The sequence below is a fragment of the Leuciscus leuciscus genome (assembly GCF_965113295.1).
Source record: "Leuciscus leuciscus genome assembly, chromosome: 1".
NCBI classification, from domain to species: domain Eukaryota; kingdom Metazoa; phylum Chordata; class Actinopteri; order Cypriniformes; family Leuciscidae; genus Leuciscus; species Leuciscus leuciscus.
The window spans coordinates 74094747-74115418 of record NC_138725.1 but is presented as its reverse complement, the minus strand read 5'-3'; the positions used below and the strand labels follow the sequence as shown (position 1 = coordinate 74115418).

The window sequence follows — 20672 nt, the reverse complement described above, 5'->3', positions numbered from 1 at the left end:
GGTGCCTTGCCCCTTCGGGGCTTGGCCCCTAATAATAAGAAAACTAACAGATACAATAGGTGCCACAGCCCCTTTGGGGCTTGGCCCCTAATAATTAAGAATTTCTTACCTTACATCTTTCTTGTCTTCAAATCGCGTTCTTCTTCTTCTGCGGTAAATCCAATGTAAGCTCACGGCGTGTCTTCCAAACTCGACGAAAAGCAGAGACTGATGGAGTTTGGTGCTTTGTTTTCGAGCGCGTTCGTGTGAGGCGTGGACGATTTGCATGTCAATCTCTTTTGCGCGTGTGGGTGTGGTCAAATTAAAAATAATGAGCAAGCGCTTGAGAAACTGGACATCTTGTTGGTTTTATACAAATTACTTAAGCAGAGAATATTTGTTTTCAGTTTGAATCCGATCATTTAAAAGTACACACTTAAATGATTATAAAGATATATGGCTCATAAATGTGTGACAAGTATTCGCTGAGTTTTGTTTCAGTTTATAGACGTGCTCAAGAAAAAAAAGTTCAGCGAGACGGAGAAGCAGAAAGCACACCCTGTTTATTTTCTTTATTTTAAAAAAACACAATGTTTTGATTTGATTGTAAGTGGACACATACAAAAGTAGAAATATCACAGATTATTTTTTTATATTTCTTTTTTCTGTATGACCATAAATGACGGAGTAATTTAAGTTTATTGTGCTACAATGTGAAGAAAATCCAGCAAAACGTGCAGGCGTGTTTGCCGACCTCAGAGGGTTAAACTAATCGGTTAACCGGTTTCAACCGGCTAATGAGGCTCGGTGGTTGGTCAAGAACATTTTTAGTTTTCGCCATCCCTAATTATTATATATATTTTTAGACAGTAGTCTCTATAGTAAACAAATAATTATTTTTACAGTGCAGTAGTATTGCAATGGTATTAGATTGCTTTATTGGATTTACATTTAAATAACAATAAAATAATAATAGTTGTTGTTTAGTCATTTTGAATGGTGGAAAAAAATGGATTTCCTTCTTTTTTGTCTTTAGCTGATCACATGTTTGCATATTGATGAGATCATAAAATCTAAAATTAAAATGGAAATATAATGTGTCCTTGCTGCTGTATCACAAATCCTAGAAAGAAAATCTAAAGAAAAATTATTTAAAAATGAAGCACACTAACATGAACACTTACTGTTGTTGTAGATTATCTAGCTGCATGGTGACAGAGGAAGGTTGTGCTGCTCTGGCATCAGCTCTGAGTTCAAACCCTTCACACCTGAGAGAGCTGGATCTGAGCTACAATCACCCAGGAGATTCAGGACTGAAGCAGCTCTCTGACACACTCAAACATCTGGACAAAATCAAGTATGTTGAGCAGTAACAATCATCATGTCTGATGTGTGTTGTCGAGATAAGTGTTTTTTTGGTTCTCACAAAAAAGACTGCACAGAAAGCCTAGCTTATATTTATAATAAACAGCCTGTAATTAAACAGTGATGTACATGGCTGACAGTGCTTGAATTAAAAAATATATAACTGCATGTGAAGTGAGAGACACAATTCTTTAACAGTAATTTGCATATTGCCATTTAATATGTTAGAGATAATCCTTGGCTAGAAGTGCATTACATGATATTAAGGCAGAGTACCACCTGACATGAAGCTAAGTGCATTAAAGCTGTATAATATACACCTAGCCATGGATTATCCCGCTTATGCCATTGTCTAGTGTTGCACAATATGCAGTGTTGGGCAGTGACGCTACTAGTTTAACTACATTTCTCAGTAGTGTGGTGGTAGCGTCGCTGTTTTCTGAATCAAATTGCTTTTCAGTAGCGAAGCTCTTTTAGCGTCCACACAAGCTACATTTTCCCAAGAATTTCTAAAGATCAAGCTCAAATCGGAAATACAACTGCTATCACTGATGCTGGATCAGTAAGTGACGGTGACTTCTTGTTATTCGTGTTTTACGGCGGTTGGCAACCATAGGGCCATATGATTTCATTCCTGCTATGTGGAAAACACAGACGGAATTGCGGAATCCAGGCATAAAAACGGATTTTACTGTATAACGTGGAATTTCGAGGAATTTGTCAGATCTTGGATGAAAAGTTTTCAGTAAACTTAAATAAAATCGCGATTAAGACTAGTGTCTGTGAATAATAAACTGCATAAAGGCTATTTAAATTGGAATCATGCATGTTCTGTGGGTCTCTGTGAATGAATGGCGCAGATGTGCGTGGTTTCATTTAACACACACACATACACATACACATACACATACACATACACTGAGGCACGCATGACGCCCGCGATGTTTTCAGCCTATATGGACATTAATGCATGAACTTCATCTACAAAGCCGCTCTGATAGTCACTTCAGCAGCATTTTAGCTTCATTTGAGAAAAACTATTGTCATATTTTAAAAACACAGAGAGACTCAAAGGTCTACACGGCAACCCGTCAAAATAAAAGGTTGGTTTAACCTTTGAAGAAAGTTTTGCTTAAATCATTACATTTTAACCCTCTGGGGTCTGAGGTGTTTTTGGGGTCCTTGAGATGTTTTGACATGCCCTGACATTTGTGCTTTTTTCAGTTGCTTATAAACATATTAACCCTCTGAGGTCTGAGCTGTTTTCTGGCCCTGGAGGTGTTCTGACATGCTCTGACATTTGTGTTTTTTTCTGTTACTTGTGACATTTTCATGGCTAAAGTCTAATTACACTGTATTCAGCAAAAACTCTGCTACAATAATCTATCAGCAGCATGTATGTAAAAGTTTGTAGTTTTGAGATAATGACATTTATGCGTGGTTTGTGAAAATACAAAAAAAAATTCTCACTGAAATAAGGCCATGAAACCCATACTGATTATTTCTTCACAAGACTTTTGAAAATTGTATGACGTAGCCTAGAATATTTGCTTCAAAACTATGTGAAAATCACCCTGACTGCTCATTCAGATAAGACAATATATTGATTTTAAATTTCTAAGACGTGTTTTGTGTGAAAAAGCCTTATGCGAAAAGGCGTGATCATCTCATGAATATGTAAGCCTTCAACACCTGAGAAAGACAAAGACACTCCCCTAACTGCCCTATTAGGAGCAATCAGGCCCTGTCATTCAGAGCAACCTTGCACAAAGAATGAGGAGATTTAAAAAAAGAATGGCTTTTAGATTGTTTGGATTTATTTACAACACAACATAATCCAAAGATACACAACAAATGACAAAAGAGCACATTGAAAACAATGATCCAAAGACAGAGACCTTTGTGCCATTCCTAAAAACATTGTACATACCTTTCATTTCCAAGGTGTTTGATTTTCACTTTACCATGTTCATATACAGAGACTCATGTGAATGTTGAAGTCAGCAGGACTCAGTTGCATCTGGTGATCATCTCATGAATATGTAAGCCTTCAACACCTGAGAAAGATGTGCACAATGTTTTGATTTGATTGTAAGTGGACAAATACAAAAGTAGTTTTTTTATATTTCTTTTTTCTGTATAACCATAAATGACGGAGTAATTTAAGTTTATGTTGCTGCTATGTGAAAAAAATCCAGCAAAACGTGTCGGCGCGTTTCTCGACCTCAGAGGGTTAAAGGGGACCAGGGCCGGCCCGAGGCATAAGCGAACTAAGCGGCTGCTTGGGGCCCCCTCGCCACCAGGGGGCCCCCAATCGAGTTTTTTTTTTTTTTTTTTTTTACATATTAATTAACTTAAACAAGTGACATGAATGAAAGGATTAATAATTTCAAGACAAGAAAATTCTGATTTCATGATCAATATACCTGCCTACAACTGCTGCTGTGTCTGCCAGTGTTTGAGTCATGCGCATAACCTCGCGTGCATAGACAATTTGTGCACAAAGTCACGGTAATGTTAAGCCATGTCACAAAAATATGATTTGATCAATGATATATCCTTTAAATGTAATGATATTCAGAACAGAACAAGAATAAAAAAATCTATAAACTATAGAAATAACTATAAACAAGCCAAAACGAAATAATTTAAAGCGAAAGTGAAAGTAAGCGGCGTTGGGCTCACGTATCTCTCTCATTAGAATCAAAATGTTTCAACATTCGCGATGGATTTGGATGGTAAACTATTCTTTATCATAGGCTTTGTACTTCACTCACGATCCAATATCGACTGAAAAAATCATCCTATTCACACGCGCAATAATGTGCTTGGAAACATCACAGTGGAAGATTACAAAGCTGGAATATGTTGTGAGTGTGTGTTTGTGTGTGTGTATGTGTGTGTGTGTGTGTGAGTCGCGGGCGCGATCGAACAGTGGAAACATAAAAACATACTCCGTCATGTTCATACAAGACATCATTCAAACTGCAAAGTGTTGCAAAACGTTGGAGGATATTTTGCAAATAATTGTTTTAATATGTTTTGTGACAGTTTGTTTTCAGAAGTTTCCAAGAGTTAGTAAAAGAGTAAAGAAAAAGTTAAAACTTTAAGTATCTATTTTTTATTAAGTATTTATTTTTTATTAATACATAACCTCATTGTATTGATTGATTGATTGATTGAAAACTTTATTGAACAACAACAATCAACACGAAGTGTTCAAAAGGATAAAAACACAAAAAAAACCAAAGGCTTGTTTCCATTGTGGTCCTTAAGATGGAAGATGAGTAACAGTACATGGACTAACAACATTGAGGACAATGAAGAAAGGGGGCATAAAAAAAATAGATAAAACAGGTAAAAACACAAATAAAAAGAACGAAAAGGACTAAATTCCCAGATAGACAAGATATTAATTTATAATGTAACATTATAGCGTGACATTGTGTCAATAATCGTCAAGCACAGGTGACTCTGCGTGGTGGGAGGGGGCCCCCAAATCAAATTCTGCTTAGGGCCCCCAAAAGGCTCGGGCCGGCACTGAAGGGGACCTATTATGCCCCTTTTCACAAGATGTAAAATAAGTCTCTGATGTCCCCAGAGTGTGTATGTGAAGTTTTAGTTCAAAATACCCAACAGATAATTTATTATTTACAGCCTGTTTAAATAGTCACTTTTTGGTGCTGTTTTAGTGTGTGCCCTTTAAATACAAGTAAGCTGCTGCTGCACGGCACAGGGGGCGGAGCTTCATTAGCTCGCGCTCAGTCTCAGAACGATTTCATCTCACGGAATGATTATAATATCAGAAACTCTCAGTAACGGTGTTCATTTCGACCCAGAGTCGGACAACAAGGCCTACAGAGTCAGAGTGCAGTATGGAGATGGAACAGGTATAGTTTAGTTTAATTACGGTTATAACGCATTTGTCATCTGCTTGTATGTATCCACTATTAATAGCCTACAAGTCTGCTGTTTCAGACCAGGTCTGACTAGCCGCGTTTCCACTGTCGGGCCAGTGCAAGCCAGGGCTTTAAACGGGCCGTGCCGGGCTAATAGCACTGGGCCTGCGTTTCCACTGTCGGGCCAGAAGCTCCACAGCGCTTCACTAAAACACGCCCGTAACACGCCTCTCTGGAACAACGTCACACTAACCCATCATTTCACCAACAAATGGAAGTTTTAGCAGAAAACTAATCAGAAATCACTGGAAACAGCGTTGAAAACAAGCATGATAAAAGCGGCCGTTTGCTGGCATTTTTGTTGTTTACTTGAATATTTAAAACCCAAGCATCGATATTTTACCACAGGTTTACAATAAAAAGTGATACATTGATCATAATGAATTAATTTATGTCAAAATTGCACATTAGTCACTCAGAAATAAATTACCGTTAGGTCTATTTCACAAAAGAAAGAGGACACACTTACTACTTCAGTCGCGTCTGTTTCTGTTTATCTGGTAGTTACAGGACATATTTACATCACATTTATAAAGAATGATAACTTCTACAAATATATGCCACCAAAAATACGACCTGAGGAGCTTTAGCACTCTCTCGACTCCCATACAGATATTTTCAGTCAGAGAAACAGAAACCTGATGGTCCTCGGTCATTTCTGACCGAATAATTTTCTGTTTTGAATTTCTAAAAATCACAGCTTCATCGGAAGGTTATGATACTTGGTGACTTTTCTGGGATTAGGTATGTGAATACAAAAAAAAATTGAGGTCATGATCCGAACATGCTAAGTGGTCGTAAAAAAAATAGTCACACTCGTGGTCTTCGGTCAAAAATGACCGACCCATAGGAAATGAATGGGAAATTTACAAAAACACAAAAATTCTCTGAATTTTTGTCTGTACAATCTACAAATCGGACACGATTCTAAAAAAAAGTACACCGTAGTAAAGGGGTGACACTCTACAACATCAAGAGTGCAAAAAATTCACACCCACCCACACACACACACATACAAACACACGTTTATACACATACACACCAATAAATTCAGATTACAAAAATCTGTTTTGAATTTTAAAAAATCACAGCTTCATCAGAATGTTACGAAACTTGGTGACTTTTCTGGCATTAGGTATGTGAACACACAAAAAAATTGAGTTCATGATCCGAGCATGCTAAGTGGTCGTAAAAAAATTAGTCACGATTTTGGTCTTCGGTCAAAAATGACCCCCATAGGAAATGAATGGGAAATTGACAAAAACACAAAAATTCTCTACAAATCAGCCACGATGCAGAAAAAAAGTGCTCAGCTATGAAGGGGTGAAGCTCTAAAACATCAAGAGTGAAAAACATAACATAATTAATAATTATAATTATATAATTAATATAATAATTATTAAAATTATTAAAATAATAATTAATAAAATGTTATAAACCTTGGCAAAAAGTATTATTTGAGAATTTCTAAAAAAATACATTCAATCCACATCTTAAAAGTAAGTAATTTGGTCCAAAAACAACTAGAATTCACAAACATCTCCATTTAGAGCTATACAGGCATCTAGTGGTAAACCCATGCAATAACTTGTTTTATTTAATTTTATGTTTAATAAATTGATTAATTTTATTTTATTTTTATTTTTTTCTGAAAGCCTAGTCTCTATTTTACCCGAAAATACTGCATAGAATTTTTATTTTTTTAAATACAAAAAAAAAAAAAAAAATCATTATTTCCAATGGCAAAAAATGGACTATAAATATTGCATAAATATTAATAAGTTCAATCAAATTGTCTCAAAATTCTAAATTAAAAAGAATAAATATTATAGAACAAAAATAAATTGCATTGGTTTTTACTGGGATGGAGGAAGTTTCATTTTTAGGTGTCCGGTCATTTATGACCGGGAAGGCCCCCACTGTGACTGCTAAAGGAAGACCATCAGAGGGTTAATATTTAAGTCGTTAAATTCAAGCTCACGTAAACGTTTCCCTCAGCTGCGGCTGTCAATCATTCTTCATTCAGCATTCAAACAGCGCGTCGCGTTCGGTTACGACAGTTAACACGATGAAACTCTCCCCAAGATGATTCAATGTTACTATTATACTTGATCTGTAGATAAAGGTCTATGGTTTCGCATAAAACAACTTTATCTTGCTGGACTTTATTGCTGTAACTTAATCATGTTACTTTCTACCGGGTGTCTGTTAAATCACAACACTGGAGTAAAGTCAGAGCCAGGGCCGGCGCGTCCATATAGGCGAACTAGGCAATTGCCTAGAGCGGCACTTTTGTAAGGGCGGCAAAATGTGTGCCAATCGGGAATGAACAATTCACAAAATAGGCTATATGATTTGCTGAGCTGCCGCTGCGCCGCCCTGCGCCGCCCCGCGCCGCCCCGCCCCCTGCTCTCACGAGTCATGACTCATGACTGAGTGATGGGAAGTTCGGATAATTTTACTGACTCTCTTGTTCGATCTCGTTCATAAAAATGAACGAATCTTTATTTGAGTCATTTCGTTAATTTAAGTGGCTTTAAATGTTACACAGCCAAAATCCCCGATCACATCCACCTACGCATAGTATACCGGTATGTATATATTTGCTTCCTCTTGGCCTAAAGTGTTCCTGCAACGGGAGTGTTCTCTGGCTAGAGCGCAGAACAGCGGAGTTTGTATGGACAGAAGTGCATGCCTGAGCTTGTGTTTTGGGTTAAGCTGCGTTGCTTTGACATTGTGGAAAATATAACAATAGAAACAAAATATAGGCAATTAGCATTTTTACCCATTATTATCAATCTAAATTAATCTCGATTTTAATTTTATGTAAATTTCGTTTTTCTTTATGTAAATTTCGTTTTACTTTATTTAAATTTCGTTTTTTCTTTATTTAAATTTTAAATTTCGTTTTTTCTTTATTTAAATGTTTTTTTTCTTTATTTAAATTTCGTTTTTTCTTTATTTAAATTTTACATTTTGTTTTTTTCTTTATTGAAATTTTGTTTTTCTTTATTGAAATTTTGTTTTTCTTAATTTAAATCTACCCTTTACTGTGTCAGTAATTTGTTAGTCAGAAAAATATAGACTACCTTAAAGTATTGCTTAATTTAACAGACATGTGTGTGTGCGTTTTATATTGCTAGTGCAGCGTGGATAGGGGCGTCACCACTTTTGAATAAGAAACAATATCAAGACTATAAAACTCCTCAAAAAACGCGCACACTCTCAAACCTGACTGCACATCACATTTTTGACTTTATTGATTCTGCTTTTATTCCGGAGTCCCTTTTATTTTATTGCTCCGGAGTCGCATATCAGTCACAAAATGCGCCACGAGGAAGAAAAAAACATATATAGCCTAAGTCGCACTGGACTAAGTCGCTTTTTTTTTTTTAAATGTATTTCTCTAAAGCGGCACTAAAAGAATGTTTTAAAACTTTCACAGAGACCTCAAACTGAAAGCACAAAGCCTGTCTTTAAATTTAATTTCGTTTTGTATTAATTGTATCTTAATTTTAATCGATGTTTCATCAACCAATTGTCTGGATTCAATAAATAAGAAGAATATATAAGCTATTAGAAAATAGATAATCAGGACACGGAGGCGCTGGCGAACCTGGAGCTCGTCTCATAAATGAACCGTACTCACTGTGGGCCTATATATTGCCTCACAGACCTGAGACATATAGATAGCTTGAAATGTCTACTTTTAAGCAGAACAATTCAAAACGAAAGAAAACAGACTGCGCTGCTTATGTAATTCGTATGAAATGTGCATTTCTCTCTGGCGCTGCGAAGATCGCGAGTCGTCAACTTCATCTGTCTAGCCGACACTGACATAAAAAATAACTGTTTTATTAGTAAACAATTAAAATGTCTCCTGCTATATTTTACATATTTGCCTGTTCCTTACAAAACACTGACAGTGGGGTTTTTGACGGGGTTTTTTTTTTTTTTTTTTTAGCAGCTGTGGACAAATTCTTTCGACACACACACACACACACACACACACACACACACACACACACACACACACAATATTACGTAACACTCTGCGCTTATGTTTTAAAAAGATAATTTAACATATAAATAAAAAAAATTAAATAGCCCACTTAAAGTGTTTATTACAAATAAATGACTAAATGCTAAAAATTAATACATTTTAATGAACAAACATATGCGTTGCATTTACAATTCTGTGAAAACAGGGGGTGCTGCAGCACCCCCAGCACCCCCACTTCCCGCGGCCCTGTTCGGACCAGCCCTAGGGGCGGCACAAATGTTTTTCGCCTAGAGCGGCAGAAGTGCACGCGCCGGCCCTGGTCAGAGCACTATTTGTTCTTCACGCGCACAGAAACTGAAATTTAAAACTGTTAAAAGAAAATGCTGAATAAATTATTGCATAGATAGATGCTGTATAATACACTACGCATCAATATGTATTTTCTTTGTGCTTTAAACTTTTCAATGCGGACTCGTCACTCGACGCGCTACGCGCTGTGACTCATGTTGCTTCAAGTGCATCATTCTGTGCTCGGGATGCACATAAGCGCTTTGTGCCGCACTGTATTGGAGCTTTTCATATCATAATACAGTGACGCAATGAAAGATTATTAATACCCGGTCTTGTTCTGTCCTATCTATCATATGTTGCTACCTCATTAAACAGCTGTGCTATACATTTCAAAAATTTCTTTTTGAAAAAAATGTATAGTAGGCTATATATAAAATAATTGATATTTTAGATTTTTGTTATCTTGGTTTTCATGAATGCATTTTACAACAATACACTTAATGTCTCTAATTTGTTCCCCACTAAACGTTTTTTTCCACAAAATGTTCAGAATTATTATTGTGCACTCGTGATTTTTCTAGACTAAATTTTACTGCTGAATTATCCACTATAGTTTATAATAGCATTTATATCAGATTATGATCATATATTTTTTGTTGTTGTTGTTTTTCTTTATAATGAAGTTGTCTGTATTAAGTAGATTGTGTTTAACACACAAAATAGTGATTATCAGTTCAACACAGAGTTATAGAAATTCTACTTGATAAAAAAAAAGCTGCACTGGTATCGGTATCGGATCGGTATCGGTCAATACTCAGAATTTTTGGTATCGGATCGATTCTGAAAAAATGGTATCGGTGTATCCCTAATTAATACATCCAGCCACACAACACCTACAACACTTGGGAGACATTCTCGTCAGTGCAGCAATAGTGGATGTGTACAACTTGCTGTGAACTCGATCAGGGCGGGTCTATTTTAAAACGGCAGTGTCTGTCAACACTCGTGGGCGGGGACTGTGGCTTTAGTGACATCACTAAAGCCGCATTCTGAAAACAGGTCGTTGGGAGACACTGCTGATGATTTATGGGGATTAATAAAAAAGGAGTGAGTGGATTTTATCACTATTGGGTGGTTGTGTACACACACTGCCAACACACATTTATGTCCAAACGGCATGCAAAAGTGAATTTTGCATAATAGGTCCCCTTTAATGGCAAAGGTGTAATTACACTCTATTTAGTACAAACAGGGCTACCATAATATGTGAGTAACATGTATTTACATGTTTGTATTTTTGAGAGAATAATGTTTATGCATGGTTATTGAAAAAACTAAAAAAATTAGTTTCTGAAATAAGGCCACAAAACACATACTAAATATGTGTCCACAAGACTTTTGACTTTGACTTTTGACTGTTGCCTAGAGTTTTTGCTTCAAAATTATCTGAAAATCATCCTGCCTTATCCACATAAAACAATACATTGATTTAAATTGTCACTGAGGGAATGAAAAGAATTGCAAGGACAAAAGAAATGCATACATATATATTCTACAGAATTTGGTGCAGAGTTGGAAACATCTTACATTTTTTTGCCTTTTTACACAAATTGTGTATGCTTGCAAATTATATAATATCCAAGGTAAACAATTCTCATACTGTATTTTCAAAAAAGTTTTGGAATATGTATCCTCTCCCCAAATAAAACACAATAAAAAATAATTTAAAGAGAAGGCTTATATTGACATTTTAAGATTTTGTTTACATTTACCTTGTAAATATTTTTTTTTGTGCTATTTTATTCAAAAGGCTACAATTTTAACAATATTTCAAGTGTAATCTTTGTTTGTAAAAACTAAAGTATACATTTTATCATATATATTTCAAAGTTAAGGATTCATTAGTTTGAATATAACCTACATTGGAACAAACACTATAATAACATCTCAGTTGATGACTTTATTTTTGACAAAACATAATAATAATATATATATTTAACATGAGCAGAAATTGGTGAACAAAAGCTTATTTGATGTGGCAGTAATCTATTTTACAGTAAAAACTAGTCAACGAAATGTTGACTTTCATATTTCGTCTGTAACATAAGCCTATCATTTTTATGATATATTAGGGCATATAAATGTTAATTTGCAGTTTAATACGTTGTTTATACAAATTTATTTTTATTTTATTTCAACATATTTCAGTCGATTTTTACTCCTCTCAGTATAGCAATATAGTTTGGTAAAAGCTGTTCATTCATTCACACACAAAAATGTTATTCATATTTCATAAACTACTTTTGCCAAGTTAATATCGCATGCTTGGAGTGCTAAAATAATCGCCCATATCGGACTAGATTTGAGCTCGCTGATTGGCTACAGTTTATGTCAAACATTAATTTCTTAAATCAGCGATTGGCTAAGCTGCTCCACAGACCCGCCTCCCTGGGGCATTTCTCTCTTTTTTTTTTAATGCTTTATTTGAACATTCAATTAACAGTGTGACACAACATAATTAGAACACAACAATAATTATTAAGGCAACAGAAATATAAAGAATATGAAAGAAAACACTTTAATAACTTCATAGCACAAAACAAAAAACAGACAATGAGATAAACAAGAATGAAAAAAAGGGAAGAGGGCATTACTTAAATGAAAAGAAATCTAAACATATGATAAGGTGAAAAGTTTGTATTTCTTGCAAATTGTACATGTTTTTTTGTACAAAGTGCTTTTGGGTACAGACAGGGAGAAATTGTAATCAAGTACTGTTCTATCTCATGTAAGAATCCCGAAAAAATTGGTTTACAATTTGAGAACTTACATTTGTGAATATAAAATCTACATAGGAAAATAATTTGATTTATTATAAAGCAGGCATTTGAAATGGATTTTCTAATACATCAGTATAAAGTAACTACGATGTTCTGGTGCTGAGGTATGACTTTTCATGTTCCTGTACAGTTGCTAGGGTGATCTGGATGTTTGCTATTTTGATGAAGCACTTATTAGGGTTATACTAATAGATTGGTGCCAGCCTGGATCAATAGAGACAACCCTTATATGGCTTATTCATGCTGCCGTATGGTTGCTATGGTGCTCTAAATGGTTACTAGGGTGAGGCTTGATAGCTTCATGATGATCCTGAGAAAGTGATTGGTTGCCTGAGTGAATTGACTCTATGACACTGTGATGCAGAGTTATGCTCAATACAACATTCCTATGCAGCAAGTTTCCATAATAGGAAAAACACACATGAGCACTTCCTGTTTCATATCCCTTCACCATAGTGTGTATATGGGGCAGTTTTGGGTGCAACTTACACCCCATTGTGAGGAATGTTCTTACATGGTCTGCCAGCCTCTTCAAATGCTGTAACCCACATGTTTCTACGAAAGCCTCGCCCAGAGCGATGATCACACGCCCGATTTGCTTATAAAAGTCAAAGCACACATAGCAGATCATTCATGGGTCGACGACAAACAAATCAACGAGACGAGTTACACACTGAAGTATAATAACAAGTATGAGGAATAACAATAAGGATGCTTTGCTTCACAAGCACCACTAATAATAACAATAATAATAATAAAAATGTTGACAACTACAAGTATTAAAATGAGAAATTTCTCGATGTGTAATACAGATTGTGTGTGTTTTCTAGTGTGGATCACAGAGGAGAGTTCAGGATTACATCAGGAATACACAAATGTAAGTCCAGAAACACAGTTTTAGTGTGTGTTGTTGTAAATGTTGCTGTTGTAATGTGTGTGTTCTTGTGTTCAGATGCCGTTGATCTCACACTGGATCCAAACACAGCAAACACTCGTCTCGTTCTGTCTGAGGAGAACAGAAAGGTGACGTATGTGAAAGAGAGTCAGTCGTATCCTGATCATCCAGAGAGATTTGATGGGTGGCCTCAGGTTCTGTGTGGAGAGAGTCTGACTGGACGCTGTTACTGGGAGGCTGAATGGAGTGGAGATGCTGTAATATCAGTGTCATATAAAGGAATCAAGAGGAAAGGAGGGAGTTTTGACTGTGTGTTTGGACGTAATCAGAAGTCCTGGAGTCTGATCTGCTCTGATCACGGATTCACTGTCTGGCACAATAATAACTCCACTGCTGTTTCTGCTGGTTCAGGATCCTGTAAGAGAGTAGGAGTGTGTGTGGACGTGTCGGCCGGCACTCTGTCCTTCTACAGCGTCTCTGACACACACACACTCACACACTTACACACATTCACACACACATTCACTGAACCCCTCTATGCTGGATTTAGACTTTATAATTATAACTCTTTAGTGTATCTGTGTCACATTAAACAACACACACTGACACACAAACACACAGACTAACACACATTAAAACAAAGTTTTGCTGTTGTTGTTTCTTCTTTAGTGTGTGTTTTCTGTGATCAGTGAATAAACTCACTGTCCTGTTGTGTGTGTGTGTGTGTGTGTGTGTGTGTGTGTGTGTGTGTTTGTTTGTGTGTGTTTGTGTGTGTTTGTGTGTGTGTGTGTGTGTGTGTGTGTGTGTGTGTGTGTGTGTGTGTGTGTGTGTGTGTGTGTGTGAATGTTTGTTGATTGTTTGTTGATGTTGGTTTGAAGATCTTGTTGATCATATTAAGAATATAATTTTATCATCTATTGGTTCCAGAAGAGGAAGTCGAGCCGCTGAGTTTCTGTTTCCATTTTCATTTGTTTGGTCACTTTTGTTGTTGAGTTCTTGTGTTGATCTGAAGCCTGTGAAAGAGAGAGAATGACAGAGAGAGAGAGAATGACAGAGAGAGTTTGAATGGAAACTGTTGAACATTTATTAATAAGATGTCAGATATGATCAGGAGACAACTGACACACCCACACACACACAGAACACAATCTATTTTCTGTTTTATCTAATCCTTAAACAGGCTTAAATACTTGTTTTTTGTCAAAATGTTTTAATAAATACTAAATGCCAAATAAATGTTCTTCTGTCATCACTACGCTTTATGTCAGTTATATGAATTAAGTTTCCTAGATTTTTTTAGGTGTATTTAGTGTGAATCTAAATTTTCATCCTATTTAAAGTAGGATGAACATTACGTCAGAATGTAGGCTCACTGGTCATGCGTGTGATGCTGACCAAATAGTGAGCCTTCATTCTGATGTACAACCCAGAAACGCTGCGCTGTTACACTACGTGAACTCACTCAGAGGCCCACAAAGAAGAAAATTAATAGTTGAATAAAGTTGTTATTTTTGGGGGGGTTTTGCGCACAAAAAGTATGTTCTTTTAGGGTTGTGACTCCCAGATTGTGGAATGCTCTTCCTCAAGACATCCGTTAAGCATCCACCCTTCCCTCCTTCAAAAAAACTCTTAAAAATGGATTTGTTATTTGTTTGTATCGCTCTTTATTTGTATCTTTAACCTATCTATTTAAAGCGACATTGGGGGTTGAAAAGGCGCTATATAAATAACAATTATTATTATTATTAATAAACACCCAAACAGAATTTAACACAAACTTCAGGATATCAGTGCTGAGTGCTTTGTGAAAAAGTCAGTAATTATTTAATGCCAATATTAAAACGTTGAGGCATTCTTACACAAAATACATTCTCAGGCATGTGCTTCATATCGCATGCTTGGAGTGCTAAAATAATCGCCCATATCGGACTAGATTTGAGCTCGCTGATTGGCTACAGTTTATGTCAAACATTAATTTCTTAAATCAGCGATTGGCTAAGCTGCTCCACAGACCCGCCTCCCTGGGGCATTTCTCTCTTTTATTTTTTTTTTATGCTTTATTTGAACATTCAATTAACAGTGTGACACAACATAATTAGAACACAACAATAATTATTAAGGCAACAGAAATATAAAGAATATGAAAGAAAACATTTTAATAACTTCATAGCACAAAACAAAAAACAGACAGAGATGAGATAAACAAGAATGAAAAAAAGGAAAGAGGGCATTACTTAAATGAAAAGAAATCTAAACATATGATAAGGTGAAAAGTTTGTATTTCTTGCAAATTGTACATGTTCTGAGTGCTTTTGGGTACAGACAGGGAGAAATTGTAATCAAGTACTGTTCTATCTCATGTAAGAATCCCAAAAAAATTTGTTTACAATTTGAGAACTTACATTTGTGAATATAAAATCTACATAGGAAAATAATTAGATTTATTATAAAGCAGGCATTTGAATCCGCTTCAAAAAAAAAAAAAAAAAAAATAGTTTTGGGATTCATAGAGATATTTTGCAAGATATTGCTTGAGATAAACCAGCTAACATCTTTCCAAAGTTGCTGAGTATAACTGCACGACCAAGTGAAGAAGAGTTTCAGTGTCATTCTGACAGAAAGAGCAATCAGATCTGAATTTTTTTTTTAAGAAATGTTTGACTGGGTAAATATTATGAATTCATTTAAAAGATATTTCTTTTACTTTGTTTGTGAGGAAAAACCTTTGTTGTATGGACCATATATTTTTCCAATTTACATGATCAAAAAGTCCATTCCAATATGTGATTGCAGGAGGGGCAGAAATAATGTTCTCTAGGAATAAAACTTTTACTATATAATTTCTTCCATTTTTTCAGTGAAACATATCTCGCCAATCGGAGTGTTGACAGGTTCAGGAGAAGATAATGAACTCACAGAGAGAGCATTATTTTTTGAAAAGCACGAGTAGCCTATGCCAGATGGAATAGCATACATAACTGGCAAACTCTTTGGTACTGGTATATTATATTCTGAAAGAAACTCTGCATACCTAAAAAGCGCTGCAACGTGATCTCATGAGAATACTTGTGTATTTTTACGTAAAGTGTAGATCTACCACACGTACATTTACTTACGTTTTATACAGAAACGTATAATACTGACGTATTTACAGCACTAAAACGTAAAATATTTACGAATGACTAAGTCTACCGATGTACAAATTTAAGTATTCCTATTTATGCATATTAAAATTGTGGCATTAATGTTTTGATTATTGCATTCAAAGGTCTTATCAATTACATTTCAGTCGCATAAGTGCTTTTGAAGTAAGGGATCTAATATACATAGGTATTAATACGTAATTTTTAAAGGTAGAAAACATACTTTTTTGTACGTTTGGATAGATGCTGAAACGTATATGGACGTATCTGCAACATTTAAACATAACATTATTACAATTTTACAGCTACAAAACGTTAACTATTAACGAATCTTTTATATCATAAATATATCTGTATAATTTCCCTTTTACCGTTTTATAGATAAATGTAAGATCCCTTAACATTACTCCCAAAACCTAAACAAAACGTTAACTTACCCATTTTATACAGAATATAAAAAGGATAAAACGTAATGGACAGAGAGGTGTAGAGAAATGGCAGTTTTATTAACAATATAGCATTAAAATATATTTTGAGCCACTAATCCTACTCCTACTCCTAAACCTATCCAACATTTCTTAAAACTACTTAGGCTACATTTATGAAGAAAAACAACAGATGTGTAATCACAATAATTTATTTATTGCGAAAATGTCAAAACCGGTACCAAAAGTCATTCACGACGATGTGTTGCAGTCGCTGTCCTCTCTGGCAGTATAGAATAGTTTTGTATGAGGTACAGACTCAGAGCAGAATTTAAGTGATTAATCCATGGAAATCTTAACCCGGCTTCTCTGTGTGAAGGCACGCTCGCTTCTCCATTTCAAATGTAGTTCACCGACTGAAACACAGCATGTCGCAATCTGTGAAGAAGCAGGTAAATCACTGCCGTAAAACATGTCGTAACGCTTCAGGGGGGCAGTGTTTCGGAAAACATTGAAGCTTCCCTGGGCGCCGCCATTGATTAGTAGACCATCACCTGCTGTTAGCATTCCATTGACTCCCATTCATTTTGGCGTCACTTTGACAGCGAATAACTTTACATCTGAGGCGTTTAAAGACTCCATTTGTCCATTATTTATTTCTAAAGAAACACGACAATATATAAAAAGGCTCCATTACCTTGTATCTTACGTTATGGCCCCGTAGAAACAGTTTTTGTAAAAATAGGCTAACGATTGCGTCATAACCACGCGACTCTCTGTCGCACAGTAGAGAGATTACCGTATGGACAGGAGGAGAAGCTCGCGGGCAATCGGGGGGACGTGGAGGCAAAATGAGAAAATAATTAATCAGAATACTTAGCAAAAGTTTCTCCTGCTCCCAGCTCATGGACACCTCCTACTCACGATCTCCGTCTCTGCAAGTTTTGGAAGGGAATGATTCAGATTTCTCTTGGCACAGCTACTAGAAGACAGACGGGTTTGCTCACGTCACATCTACGTCATCAAGCTCAGTTTGAGTCTGCGCAGTACGCTCAGCAATCAGGAAGTGAGTGCTTCTAATTGACTTCACTTTTCTCCGTTGAAACCTATGGGGTCGCTGTGTCCAGTTTATATACTGTCTATGTAATGCTTCTTGAGGGCGCAATTTTTTAATTCATCAAGAGCGCGCGATTTGACGTTTACGGTCGCTGCTGAGAAATGGAGATGACGATAAAGGGATGAATTTGGATCTGTTTCTTGCAAACACATGGATTCTAATGTTTTGGATTACATCAAGCAAATAAAATGTATGTCTTTTATGAATTTATGTTGTGTTTTGGTGTATGGTTCTATAGGAGAAAACGCCTTTTGTCGGTAAATAAACAAAATATTACAAATAGTTAAACGATTAAAGAAGGTATTTTTAAGGTTTAAGCCAGGTTAAGAAAATGTAGTCTTGTTTAACACCATATAACACCATAATACTCCAAAACGAGTTTGCAGCAGAAGGCACGAAATGTTATTATTTCTTAAATGAGTAAACTGCATTTAAATTAATTGTATGATTACAGACTATAATCTTGATGTGCTGTGTTTGACAGAAACCTGGCTAAAACCAAATGATTACATTATTTTAAATGAGATCACACTGCAAGATTACTGTTATAAACATGAACCTCGTCTGAAAGGCAAAGGGGGAGGTGTTGCTGTAATTTATTGTAATATTTTTAGAATTACTAAGAAGTCTAGTTTCAAATATAATTATTTTGAAGTGTTGGTGCTTAATACAGCAATATATAGTGTAAATGATAAATCACGTTTGAGATTTGTGCTGGCTACTGTATACAGGCCACCAGGGCACCATACAGACTTTATCAAAGAATTTGCTGACTTTCTATCAGAGTTAGTACTGGCTGCAGATAAAGTCATAATTGTTGGTGATTTTAATATACATGTAGATAACGAAAACGATGCATTGGGACTGTAATTTAAAGACATTCTTAACTCTATTGGAGACCTACTCATTGTCTTAATCAATGTTGATGCCGTTGAAATTCTGCACCAGAGCGATGACATCTCAGATCATTATCTAGTCTCTTGTAAACTTCACTTAGCCAAGGCTGCAAAGCCGACTCCGTGTTACAAATATGTTAGACCTATCACTTCTGCCACTAAAGATTGATTTATCAATAATCTTCCTAATCAGTTTCATCATCTCAGCATCCCAGATAGCTCAGAAGAACTCGATATTGCGACAGAAACTTTTAACTCTCTCTTTTCCAGGACTTTAGACACAGTTGCTCCGTTGCGCTTAAAGAAGATTAAAGAAAATAGTCCAACGCCATGGTACAACGAGCACACTCGGGCCCTTAAGAGAGCAGCCAGAAAAATGGAGCACAACTGGAAGAAAACAAAACTAGAGGTATTTCGCATTTCATGGAAAGAGAGCATGATTGCATACAGAGAGGCCTTAAAAGCTGCTAGATCTGCTTATTTTTCAACCCTATTAGAAGAAAATAAACAAAACCCTAGGTATTTATTTGAAACAGTGGCTTAACTAACGAAAAATAAAGCTTCAAGCCCAGAAGTTTCCAAGCAGCACAGCAGTAATGACTTTATGAACTTCTTCACTGATAAGATTGATAATATCAGGGAGAAAATTATAACTATGCAACCGTCTACTACAGTAACGCAGTATGGCAGTGCATTGTAGTCTCCCTAAGGAAAATGTTTATTGCTATTTCATTCATTCATTGCTATTGAAGAGGAAGAATTCGTTAAACTTGTTAAATCATCTAAATCAACAACATGTATGTTAGACCCTATACCGACTAAGCTACTGAAAGAGATGCTTCCAGAGGTCATAGATCCTCTTCTTAATATCATTAATTCATCTTTGTCATTAGGATACGTTCCAAAAACTTTTAAGCTGGCTATGATTAAACCGCTTGTTAAAAAAACGCAACTTGATCCAACAGAATTAGTCAATTACAGGCCGATCTTGAATCTACCTTTTTTGTCAAAGATACTAGAAAAGGCAGTATCCTCACAACTATGTTCCTTTTTAGAAAGAAATGATATCTGCGAGGATTTCCAGTCAGGTTTTAGACCGTACCATAGTACCGAGACAGCTCTCATCCGTCACAAATGATTTGCTCTTATCATCCGATTGTGGTTGTATCTCTCTATTAGTGTTACTCGATCTTAGTGCTGCATTTGATACTATTGACCACAACATTCTTTTTAAATAGACTCGAAAATTATGTTGGCATTAGTGGAATTGCATTAACATGGTTTATATCATACTTATCTGACCGTTATCAGTTTGTAGCAGTAAATGAAGAGATCGATCACAAGTTCTCATCGATAACAAGTTCAGTATGGCGTACCACAAGGCTCAGCGACTAGGACCGTTGCTGTTCACTCTGTACATGCTACCCTTGGGAGATATCATTAGGAAGCATGGAATTCGTTTTCACTGTTATGCTGACGATACTCAGCTCTATATTTCTTCACACCCTGACGAAACTTACCAATTCACAAAATTAACGGAATGCATAGCTGATATAAAAAAATGGATGACTCGTAATTTCCTACTACTTAATTCTGAAAAAACAGAGATTCTAATTATTGGACAAAAAACGTCCTCACGTAATAACCTAGAATACTGTCTAACACTTGATGGCTGCTCTATCAAGTCTTCGTCGTCGGTTAGGAACCTGGGTGTGCTCTTTGATACCAATCTTTCATTTGAAAGTCACGTGTTTAGTAT

At 35.9% G+C, this 20672-nt stretch overlaps 1 protein-coding gene across 1 annotated transcript in view; it reads left to right on the top strand.

The window, feature by feature from the left end:
* The window catches only part of LOC309499923 (uncharacterized protein), a 389370-nt gene that overhangs the window by 74996 nt on the left and 293702 nt on the right, over positions 1-20672 (top strand). The window contains exon 9 of the mRNA XM_082171466.1: positions 1175-1336. Within this exon, the coding sequence (XP_082027592.1) occupies positions 1175-1336 (162 nt within the window). The remainder of the gene's footprint in view (positions 1-1174; positions 1337-20672) is intronic.